Source organism: Notamacropus eugenii, chromosome 3, assembly GCF_028372415.1.
Source record: "Notamacropus eugenii isolate mMacEug1 chromosome 3, mMacEug1.pri_v2, whole genome shotgun sequence".
NCBI classification, from domain to species: Eukaryota; Metazoa; Chordata; class Mammalia; order Diprotodontia; family Macropodidae; genus Notamacropus; species Notamacropus eugenii.
The window spans coordinates 56,335,621-56,348,603 of record NC_092874.1 but is presented as its reverse complement, the minus strand read 5'-3'; the positions used below and the strand labels follow the sequence as shown (position 1 = coordinate 56,348,603).

Genomic DNA, 12,983 nt, shown 5'->3' with positions numbered 1-12,983 from the left:
CTCTCCCTTTCTTCTTCCTTTCCCTTCCTTCCTTCCTTCCTTCCTTCCTTCCTTCCTTCCTTCCTTCCTTCCTTCCTTCCTTCCTTCCTTCCTTGCTTCCTTCCTTCCTTCTTTCTTTCCTTCCTTCCTTCCTTCCTTCTTTCCTTCCTTCTTTCTTTTTCTGCTTAGTAAAACTGAAATCCATAGTTCTGAAATTAACATTTGCATCCTCACAGGCTTTGACTTATTTACAAACGTATAAGTGTCTATTATCTTTCGTGCATTAAAGATGACTATGTTTCTGAAGCTAATAACCCTCCTTCCCTTTTTATCAGACAACAGAAAGATTCGAGTCAATGGTACCAAGGAACCTATTGAGTTTAAATCGAAGCAATGGTTTGGCGCAACAGTAAAAGCTCATAAAGGGAAAGTGGTGGTAAGTCTTGATTTTACATTTGTTGTTGTTGCGTTTTTCTTCTAAAGCATCCATATACATCTCTTCTCTGACATGTTGTAAAACCAAGATTTTAAGAAACAAAATCATATGCAAGTTGTATTCTATGAAGTAAGATTCAAAAGCTTCAAGGAAACTTTTTTAGAAATGGAGATGAAATGAATTTTAGAAATGAAAGTTGGTGTTTTCTCACAAGCAAAGGAGCATGTTGCCTAGAGTCATAAGTCAACAACCATTTATTGAGTGCTTACCATAGTCCAGTCGCTGTTCCATAGGAAAGAAAACCCCATTTCTAGATATGACTTCATCAAATTGCTATTTCTCAACTAAAAATAATTCAAGGTGATTAAAAAAATAAGCAAACATTTAAAAATCATAGATGGCCAAGACATGTAGGACTTCTGGTGAAGGGCCTATTACCCCACTATGTCTGTTGTACTACTATTGGGAATCTATTATCCTGCTGGTTGAATAATCTTGTAAGAACTTGTCTATTCTGTTATAATTCAGTGTTAGCAATTGTTTTTTTCGTTTGTTTGTTAAGTTCATTGATCGGCCCTATAGAAACCTAATTCAGATGAATTATGTTTTTAAGACCTCTCTGATATTCCATGATTTGATGATTCTATTTCACTTATACCCTCACTATGATATATGTTTGAAGTATTTATTTTCGCTGTCTGTTCTTTCACAGAAATACTACTGAAAGATTTTCTGTTGGATTTTTTTAAAAGCTAGTTAGCTTTAATTTTCTTTTATGAGAATATAGAAATAACATTGGCTTTGAGATTTGTTTAAAGCTATTTCAATTGTGATTTAATAGGAATAAGTGTCTAAAGGAAATGCCTTGCTATATTTGGTCTTGTGGTTAACCTCCAAAAGGGATTTTGACATAAAACAGGTAATCTATAAAGTACTGCCCTCTCTAGTTACAAACTGAACATTTATAGTACACTCTTTCTAGTCTCACACTTGAGTTATTATACTTTTCATATTCCAGAATCAATACATTTCTTTCCTTTGGGGGCAGTATGACATAGTCCTTTTAATTGAAAAGGTCATTCAATTTAATAATTTATTTATAAAAATCTAACTGTCTTCACAAAGCTCTTTTTTGTCTGTGTATATTGATTTTTAAATGCCAAAAATGCCTGTAAAATTGTTCGCACTTATGAAATCCCAAATTCCTATGTAATCATCTATGAAATCACAAAAGAGACACTTGAAGACAATGGGAAACAAAAATACCACATGTGATCCATTCTGGAAAAGATAATTGTTGGTTAATGCTGGAGCATAAAGGAAAAGTGAAAGTGTATTTTCAAGAAAAGCTTGGAGTGAAAACTTTCCCGTACAATGTTTTGAATTCAGCTCCACAAAATTTTGCTGTTCAAAACATTCAAAATGTTGTCTTGCACATACAAAGGGGTAAGGTAGATTATTGCTTGAGTATAGAGAAGCAGTTTAGTACAGTAGCTAGGATATGATTTTAGACTCAAAGGACCTGAGTTCAAATCTTGTCTTTGACACTTCCCTTGGGTGACCTTGGGTAAATCACCTAAACTCTCTGGGCCTTCTTTTTCCTCATCTGTAAACCTCACAAGGGGGTTATACTACATGGCCCCTGAGATCTCTTCCAGCTTCAGATCAATGATCTTACTTGGTTAACCTGAGATGATATAACAAATGACATTCTCTTCTAAATGGTTGGGGGGGAGAGGAAGTTATTATTAGAGAATTTGGTAAATCATTGACATTTTAAGGGTAATTTCACAGTGCTTTAAGAACATGGGCTTGGAACTAGAATGTGTGTGAGTGTGTGTATCTATGTGTGTCTGTGGGTGTCTGTATGTCTGTGTCTGTGTGTGTAAAGCAGAGCCTTAGTTCAGTAATTTGTCCAAGGTTCACAGACAGTAAGTAGCAGAGTTCGGCTTGAACTCAAGGTCTTCTGAGTCCAAATCCAGCACGTTTCTTCCTCCTTTCCAACTTAGGGGATAATGGATTCTTCAATGACCTACCTCAGAGGTCCTCTGGGAAGAAAGCACTTTATAAATGAGGAAGCCCTCTCTCAATGCAGGATATCATTAACAATGAGGTTTCTGGATGACACTAATATTTGAAGACTGTAGTCTAGTGCTTTGGTGCTTTGGTCCAGTCCCTTCATTTTAAAGATGAAGAAACTGATGCCTAGAGAGGCTATGACTTCCTCAAAAATCCCACAAGTATTCATGAGCCTACTTGGAATCTGAACCCAGGTTTTTGGATTCCAAACACAGTACTCTTGACCCTACACTGTGTTGCCTTTCCAAATGACCACCCTAAGCCACTCTCAGACCTGGGCTTTTGAATCTTCCCTCCGCATGATCCTGGGCAAGTCATTTCATTTCTTTGGAACTTATTTCCCTGTGTCCCTTTGGAGATTCCTAAATTCCTTTGAGACCACTGAGTGACCTTCTAGGGTGAGATTGTTACTTCCCTGGTTAAGCTGAGATTTCATTTTGCTTCTAAGTAGCAGAGTCCATAATACTCATGTATTCTATCACCTAAACTAATTTGTATGGCTTTCCTGACAACTCTTTTACCACCTTATTTTATAAATAAAAGATCAGTTATTTTTTGTGTCTTTGGTGGGAGAAGAGCTAAGTTGGTTAAGATGTAACTGTTACCTTCCCACCAAATGCTGATTACACAATAGATGATCATGGAGAGTAGGCAAACATGTCTATCAAAGTAAGGGGTAAACCATTAATTGGGAAGTCAAGTGGATTAGTTTAGGTGATAGAATACAAAAAATTCAGGGCTCTGTGACTTAAGAGCTGGATGAAATCTTAGCTCAATCATGGAAAAAATGATCACCTGAGAAGTACACGAGCAGTGGTCTCTGAAGGCGCAAGCCCTGGAAATGGAGGGACAAGTTGGGGTGTTGGCTCCTCCCTGTATGTCTATAGCTTTGGAGGCCTCCCATTCATTATTCAAAGTCTGTGCCTTCTCTTCCTCATCCCCACCACACACACCACCCCGCAACACATTCCATTATTCTCTCCCAGACTCTCTGCCAGTCAGGAATCATATCTCCCAACATGCTCAACACCCCAGGACTGTTCTTCAGAGGACTGCCAAACCCACCTGACAAGGGCAGGGTCACAAAATGATGTATCTCTCATATAGGAGCAAGGTGCTTTATAAACCCTAATGCCACCTGTAAATGTGCTACAAAGACCAAGACAGAATTGGCCCCGAGTTCAAGGAGTTAATAGTCTACTGGGAGAATGCAATGTGTCTACAGATAAGGAAGCCATCCCAAGCTTGAGAAGCTGGAGGCAGATCAGGAAAGGATTTGTGAAGAAATAACAACTGAGTAGAGTCTGAGAGGAAAATAAAATCCTAAGAAGAAGAGGGAAGGAGGGATTATATTCTGGGAATGAGAGACAGACAGAAGGAAACATGCTTGGGGTAGGGATATGGCTAGTCGGCTGGTTTAGCTGGAACACAGCATGCATAGAATAAATTAATGTGAAGAAGGATTTGAAAAGCAAGTTGCAACCAGACTGAGTAGAGACCTTAAAGTCAGGTAGAAGAGTTAGCTTTTTATCCTAGAGATAAGGATTCACTGAAGGTTTTGGAACAAGAAAGTGATGTCTCCAAACCTTTTGCACAAACATGGACAGCTGTGTAGACAGGATGGATGGATGGAGAAGGGAGAAGCTAAGATAGAGAGTGAGGATCCCACTTAGGGTAGGGACAGATAAAAAGGTGTCCTAGATGAAGAATCAATAAGATTTAACTAAGTGGATGAAAGAGAAGCAAGAGCCCAGGATAACTTGGATATTGTGAACCTGAATGATGATAATCTGAAATAGGGAAGTCTGGAGGATGAAGAGGAAGATAATCAGTCCCACTGAGGACATTTTGCATTTAAAATATGGCCCAAAGTGTTGGTAATAGGGCCTGGAGTGCAGAAGGGAGATTAGGACTAGATAAAGGTAATTGAATTTTTGGTTCACCAAGGTGGAAAAGGAAGGGAATAATCATTTATTAAGTATCTACTATGTGCCAGGTTTTGTGCTTTGTGAATATTATCTCATTTCATCCTCACAACAATCCTGGAGCATATGTTCTGGTGTTATCCACATTTTACAGTTGAGGAAACAGAGGCAGACAGAGATGAAATGGCTTACTCAGGGTCACACAGTTAGAGTCTGAGGCTGGATTTGAACTCAAGTCTTCCTGACTCCAGGCCCAGCTCTCTATCCACTGCTCCACTTACCTGCCAAGGGAGAGAATTAAAAAAAGGGAAGAGAAAAGGGCGCAAGAATGAATCTTGGGGTCAGTGATGCTTATCACAATATGATCTATGTCTCTATCTATCTATCTATATAATTTTATAATTTTAATTTAATTATAATTTATAATTATAATCTAACTATAAGCTCTATGTGGGGAAAGAGTCTATTTTATGTTGTCTTTGTAATTACCGGTGCTAGCACAGTGTCTTGAACACAATGGGCACTTAACATTTTTTTGCTGGATTCAATTGAAAACAGGAATACAAGTACTGTGGTCAGCATTTTGGATGGCATAGTTCAGTGTGACCCTAGTAAGCTAGTAAAGTGCAAGGACACAGGTTCATAATATTTAAGTGTTTGGAGAGGTCTTACCTAGAGTATAGAAATAAGGGATTCTTAGTCCATGAAGAACTTGCATTATAGCCTGATTGATTGGGGCTAGAATATAAAAGTCTTCTAGGATGAAGTTGGTTAAACACTGGAATGAATTACCAAGATGTTGTGGACACCACATCTTTAAAATTAGGCTATGTCCTCATCCATCTGGAATCATTTTATGTGTTAGCTTGCCCAAAGTGGGAAGATAGATTCAATGACTGCTCAAGTTCACTCCCAGGTTCAGGATTTTGTGTTCTTAAAAATAAATGCTTGGCTAAATAAGGTAGAACACACTCATCCAGGATTAGGCTCAGCAAGTCGGAATGAAAAACAAAGAGTCTATGAAACAGATAGATAGATAGATAGATAGACAGACATATATATGTATATGCATGCATACACATAATTTTATTGTGTATACATTTTCTAGCAAAATTTTCCTTTATCAAATTTACTGAAATCTAGATTAAAAATAAATATTTTTCTATTTTTCTCCAATTTAAAATATTTTGAGAGAACCAAGTAAAATAGTTTGAGCAAACAATCCTTATTCCTGTCCTGATGTACATTATTTTGTCTAGAGAAATTCCTTGTGTTGGCCAAAATAATCCATAGGGAATGGTCACTCTTCCTCAGAATGCATTTCTGGAAACCATGGAATAAAGTAGGTCATTTGCAAATGAACCAGATTTTCCCATCAAAACAGCGCTATTGTTGCATTACTGTCTGAGAATCTGGTCTAAAATAAATTATGTGTGTGGTCAACAATGTCATAAAAGCAAAAGTACTACAATTATGAACCCTTTGATCGTGTAATATAGTAAAAAAAAATTTCCAATTCTTAAAAAAGTCAAAAAATTTTTCTACACTCAGAGAACATACAAGGATCCCCAACTCTATCATAAATTTGACATAAAAATGAATGGAATTGCTATAAAGATGTTCAAATATTTAACAGTAATTTTGTTGGGCTTTTTAGAATTAGAAAGATTTTAGAAGTGTAATTTCTGTGTCCCAAACCTCATAAAAAAAGCTCTCCCAGAAACTTTGGGTTAAGCCTTCTTTTCTTTACATAAATATCCCTCAAGTAAATAGAAACCTTCAAAAATCATTCCATTGACTTTGGAATCTTTGCTGAAGCATGAGATTGACCCTGTTCCTACTGGATGATTTGTTGACACCTACTAACAAAGTCTCACATTTCTTTGGAAAGTCACTTAAATCTAACCAGCATTTATTAAGTACTTACTGGATGTGAAGCACTGTGGGAAATGTTACAATGATAATTACCAAGCTTTTAAAAGGGAGTTTCAAACAGTTTCTTACTAAACTATTAATGCCATAGTATCCTTTGCATGCTCAACAGCCTTACATAGCATTGAGATAAGAGTGATGACATTTAATGAGTATAATTCCAGTACTAAAGCAAGTAAATCAGCAACTATCTGTACAAATTAGTCATTTTTTTAATAAAAGCCATAAAAATGCATTTTCAATATCCAAAGATGCATCTATTTGACTCGATTCCCTGGCCTGAAATAACACTAATTCTAATTAACTTAGCATAATTTTGATGACCTGCTAGGTTCTTTTCCAGTGCTAACTCTTGGATCTTGTGTGTTTGGAAACCAAGACAGAAGAGAAGAGTGTATGAACTTGGTTCCCACATTAAGACAGCAGACCCATGTACTCTACGTCAAAGCCATCATAGGGACCCTCTAGTTAAATACATTCATTTTATAGATGAAGAAATTAAGACTCAGAGAGTACAATGAGTTTCCCAAGGTCACACAGGTAGAAAATGGGAGAGTTCAGCCTTAGAACCCAGGATCAACTACATCAAATTCTTTTTTATTGTATCACACTTATGCAAATACAGTGAGACAATACAAATTATTTCTGCTTTAGGGGACATTTTTTATCTGCTTAAATATTTTTTCTTTAATAAAAAATTATTATTTTTTAAATTTATTTTTATTTAAATTTATTTCAATAGATGCATAGTTTGTTGTTTATTTTATCCTAACCCTTTGGGTTAAATAAAATAAGTAGAATTTGCAGTGTGCTGTTAAAGCTGCCTCAAAAGATAATGTGTCACCCTACCAAAGGGTTTTTAGGTGGAAGCCAGATAATCATTTGTGTGAGCTCCTTGAGTCTCCTTTCTCTGTATACTCATTGTTTAGCACGGTACCTGGTAGAGAGTAAGTGCTTAATAAACATGTATTGATTGACAGATTACTTACAGATTAGTCTAAATAACCTCTGAGATCACTAGAAATGCCAAAAGTCAAGGATTCTACAATAAATCAGCAAGGCAGCCTTTATCATTCTGTAAGAGAATCACTAAAGACAATCTCCAATCAGTTCATTCAGCTCATACTGTGGCTATTTTCTTATTTGTTACGGTTTGCCATCAATTCCCGTTCATTCCAGATGTGACAAAACAAGGTAGGTAAATCCTCACCTGAGTCTTTGATGTTTTCACAGGCCTGTGCTCCTCTGTATCATTGGAGAACCCTCAAAGCAAGCCGGGAGAAGGATCCCGTTGGCACTTGCTACGTAGCAATTCAGAACTTCAGCGCGTATGCAGAATACTCCCCTTGCCGGAACAGTAAGTGGTGTTGATAATGTAGATTTGTTGAAAGTAATATTTGGGTCCAAAGATTCCTCCTTGTACGTAGAAAAACAGACAAAACCCAAACAACAGTGTCAAATGACCTCACGGAAAAACCCTCTACCAAGGCATCCTGCTGTAAAAATGCTGGAACCATTAGAGGTAGCTAGGTGGTACAGTGGTTAGAGTGCTGGTCCTGGATCATGGGCAAGTAATTTAAGCTCCCGTAGCCTCTGTGTTCTCATCTGGGTTATTGTGAGAATCAAATAAAATAACAAGTCCTCGGCAAACTTTAAAGAGCTATACAAATGTGAGTTATTATAATCTATTTTCTTATTCTCACATGAATATGCACACACACAAATATGTATGTATATGTATGAGAGTGTGTGTGTGTGTGAGTGTGTGTGTGTATTCTCTTTCAAAATATACCATGGCAGAAGTGCATGACTCTCTATATTGTCCTTTGTTTTAATTTGGAAAAGAAAAAAAAAAAACAGATGGAGGTTGGACAAGATGGCATTATATAGATGTGAGTTAAGATTAGTAAAACCCTTTTTACCCAACAACTCTATAAGGTCAGTGATTTAGGGTTTGCTTTGTCTAGATAAGCACTTTCAACTCCCAGTATTGAAGTGATTTCCACTGACAGGAGGCAGGTCAGGGTTACTTAGAGTCTTAGAAATCTGAGGGAGGGCACTGAGATATTAAGGGGTTTGCTTCTGGTTCCACAGCTAGTTAGGTATCAGAGGCACATCTTGAACGTAGGGCTTGCTGCTTCTAAAACTAGCCTTCTCCCCACTAGGGCATGCTGCCTCAAGAGGTAAGAAACACAAATATTATTATCCCTGTTTTACTAAAGAGGAAACTGTAGCTCAGAGAAATCCGGTGACTAATCCAAACTCTTACAACTCATTGTCAGGGTAAAATGTGGACTCAGATTTCCCGACTCCAGATCCAGTACACTTTCTACCAGGCCCCTTATCCAAGCTAAGTTTTTCTCTAGCTCTAAAAATACTTTGATCTTAAATTTATCTACCTTATTAAAATTATACCTCAAAGAAATGTGCCTGTGAATAACAAGTTACTTATAAGAAAAGATACTTCTGATATAAGCATTTTTAATTGGAACAATAAGGGATTTTCTCTTTCTCAATCACGCATTTTTCCCTGTATCCTAACTGATTGTCATCTGCTAAGATTCTTCTTTGGAAGGTCAGGGGATCAGATAGAGCACGTCAGGAAGAAAGTAGGTTAAACCTCATGAAAATCAATGGAGATATGTTATTTATTGCTAATAGCCAATGTTAATAAGTACACTGAATCTTGTTTCAGATGAATTCATGCTCATGTTTATTTGTATTAAATTTTAATGCTAATGAGCTATACGGATATAATGTACACTAGCTCCAGTAGGTTCCCAGAACTGAAAATGGCTCGTCAATCTTCCTTTCTATAGAGTGATGTATCTTTTTTTTTTTATTTACTCCATCCTTCTTGACTGTCTACTAAGTCTCACATATCTTTTTTAATTTCTCAAGTTAACTACATCTTTCTTGATGGGACTCTGAAGTGAAAAGAACACACAGGAAAAGGGGTCATAATGGTTATCTAGAGGGACCATTCTCATTATGACTATTGGACCTTTGATAATGGAAAGAATGTCATGTTTTGGCTATGGCTTTGGTGCAACAGACCCTTCATAGCATTACTTGGATCAGATCTATACCCACTTCTGGGTCTTTAAAGTCACTTTCTGGTTCATGTCATTACATCAGGCAGGGCTGTATTTTCATTAGCATATATGAAGCTACCCAGTTCTGTAGAATCAATTCTGTAAGAGCTGCTGATCTCCCTTTCTCTCAGTTTCAATTAGCCTGATATTACTGTCACTGGTACGTATCTACCTTTGTTTTCGTTGTTCAATTGCTTCAGCCATGTCTGACTCTTTGTGACCCCGATTGGAGTTTTCTTGGCAAAGACACTGGAGTGGTTTGCCATTTCCTTCTCCATCTCATTTTACAGATGAGGAAACTGAGGCCAACAGGGTGAAATTACTTGTCCAAGGTCACACAACTAGTAAGTATCTGAGGCCAGATTTGACATCCAGTCTTTCTGATTGTAGGTCTGGCACTCTAACCACTGCAGCACCTAGATGCCCCTATATCTAGCTTTAGGCTGCATCTACTGACAACAAGTAGCCCAAACCAGAGCCCTAAGAACAAATCAGACTTGGTCTGGTGCACTTAAGTGACATATCAGATCTCTCAGGCACAGAAAAAGAAGCAAAGATTCCCCTGGGTACATGACTCTGGTTGCTGAGTTCTTATAGTACCCTGAATGAGGGCTACTGTAAGGTGCGTGAGTTCTGCCCTATGAACTTTGTGGCATCTATTTTGACAATTTAAAAGCTTGAGAGTAAGAATTACTCAGCAATCATTCATTAAGTCCTTATTCTCAGACACTGCTAGGTGAGTGAGATGTAAATACAAACAATGAAACAGCACGTCTATCCTGGTGAACTTACATTCTAGCAGAGGAAACAAGTTCATGAATGAATATATAAAGAACAATTAATTCTCAAAGCAGTTTATTATAAGGTAGTTTGGGAACGAGGACAGTCGCATTTAAAGGGATTAGTAAAGGCTTCACATAGAGGATCATGTTCAAATTGTGTCTTCAAGAAACAGAGGAGTTCTCTGAGATAGAAAAGAGGAAGACATGCATTCCAGACATGGCAGATGGTCAGTACAAAGCATGGAGATGAGAGATGGAAAGTTCTTTCTGTGTGAGGCTCAGAGAAGTCACTTTGGCTGACACAGAATACAGGAAGGGGACCAATATCTAGTGAGGCTAAAAAGATGGATCGAGGCCAAGACTTTAAAAAGGAAACAAGAAAATTTATAATTTATCTTAGAGACAATAGACACTTGAGTATAGCAGGTAGAGAAATGATATGCATGGTCAGATCTGCATGTAAGGAAATTACTTTCACAGCACTGGGAAGATAACCAGATATTAAGAGACTAAAACAGATTATAAGTGATGTTAAGCTGATTATAAAATTATAATAATTTATTCTTTTAAAAAATATTTATAATAGAATTATTTCTTTTTAATTTTGAGTTCTTTTCTTCCCTCCCACCCCTCCCCCACCCACTGAGAAGGCAACCAAAATCTTAACAATTATTTATACATATGAAATCATGCAAAACACATTTCCATATTAGCATATCACAAATTAAAAAGTCAAAAATAAAATAAACAAAACAAAGAGAGAAAATCCTACTTCAGTTTGCACTCAGAGTTCATCAGGTCTTTTTCTGGAGATGGATAGCATTTTTTCATCATGAGTCCTTTGGAATTATCTTGGATCTTTGTATTGATCAGAGTAGGCCAGTCTTTCATAATTGATCATTATTGCAACATTTCTATTACTATGCACAATGATCTCCTGGTTCTTCCCACTTCACTTTGCCTCAGTTCTTGCCATATTTTTTTCTGAAACCACCCCCTCAATTTCCTATAGCATAATACTCCAACACAATCATATGCCACAATTTATTCAGCCATTCTCCAGTTGATGAGCATCTGCCCATTTTCAACTCTTTGCTACCAAAGAATTGAACTGCTATAGTCTTGTAACTACAGGTCCTTTTATTTTTTCTTTAATCTTTTGGGGGCATAGCCTTATTAGTGGTATTACTGAATCAAAAGGATATGCACCATTTTATAGCCCATTGGTCATAGTTTTAAGTTTTTCTATAGAATGGTTGGACCAGTTCACAACTCTACCAATATTCTATTAGTGTAGCTTCCAGCACTTGTCATTTCTGATACGTGTGAGGTGGTACCTCAGAGTTGTCTTAATTTGCATTTCTATGATGAATAATGATCATATGACTATTGACAGCTTTGATTTCTTCTCCTGAAAACTGCTTGATCAATCCTTTGAGCATTTATCAACTGGGAAATGGATCTTATTTTTATATATTTGACTCCATTACTCATATATTGAAGAAATAAGGCCATTATCAGAAAAGTTTCCCCTTAAAATTTTTTAATATTACTTCATTGTCTGTGATACCTTTTAGCAAAATGTAGTTTCGCTGATTACCTCTTTTAATTAGGTCTATTTTTTCTTTTCTTTTGTCTGAGATCATGCTTATTACCCTTGCCTTTTTTACTTCAGCTGGTGCATAATAGATCCTGTATGTTTTTCTTTTTCAACTATGTCTTTTTCTGGTTTTTAATCCACTTTGCTATCCACTTCTGTTTTTTTGAGTCAGCTCATCCTATCTACAATCATACTTAATGCTTACTAACTGTGTATTTCCTTTCATCCTATTTTTCTTGCGTTCTTCTGTTTCCTTTTATCTTTTTCTCTCTTTTTATCCTGTCCCTCTTCAAAAGTCTATTTTGCTTCTGACCATTGCCTCCCTTAATTTGCCCTTCCTTTTATCATCTCTCCTCCCCCTATGTTTCTTATCCCTTTCCCTCCTATTTCCATATTAGGTAAGATAGACTTCTGTGCCCAAATGAATATTTGTATATACTATCCCTTCTTTAAACCAGTTCTGATGAGAATGAGGTTTAAGTATTGCCTGCCACTCCCCAATTTTCCCCTCCAGTACACATGAGTTTCCTTGAGCACCTCTTTTATGTAAGAAAATTTTCCCCATTCTACATCTCCCTTCCCATCTGTCCAGTGCATCCATCTTTCTCACCTCTTCATTTTTTTTTGAGATCGTCCCAACTTAATCAACTTGCACTCATGCCCTCCTTCTGTGTAGATGCCTTCTAACTGCCCTAATAATAATAACTAATAATAACTTTTAGGAGTTACATATATCATACATCATATCCCATATAGGAATGTAAATAGTTTAACTTTGAGTCCCTTATTATCCTCGTTTACCTTTTTATGCTTCCCTTGAGTCTTGTGTGTTCAAATGTCAAAGATTCTACTCAGCTTTGGTCTTTTCACTAGGAATGTTCAGAAGTACTCTCTTTCATCAAATATTCATTCCCCTCCACCACCCCAATGAATTATACTCTTTTGCTGGGCAGATTATTCTGGGTTCTAATCCTAGCTCCTTTATATCATATTCCAAGCTTTTTACTCCTTTAATGTGGAAGCTGCTAAATCTTGTGTGATCCTGACTATGGTTCCATGATGTTTGAATCATTTCTTTCTGTCTGCTTGCAACATTTTCTTCTTGACCTGGGAGCTGTGGAATTTGGGTATAATATTCCTGGGATCTCTTTTAGG

General features: G+C 36.9%; 1 protein-coding gene across 1 annotated transcript in view; it reads left to right on the top strand.

Moving 5' to 3' along the window:
* ITGA8 (integrin subunit alpha 8) overlaps positions 1-12,983 on the top strand; it is a 206,316-nt gene that overhangs the window by 33,847 nt on the left and 159,486 nt on the right. Inside the window, 2 exon segments of the mRNA XM_072651615.1 lie at positions 315-415; positions 7,585-7,708. Coding sequence (XP_072507716.1) covers positions 315-415; positions 7,585-7,708 — 225 coding nt within the window.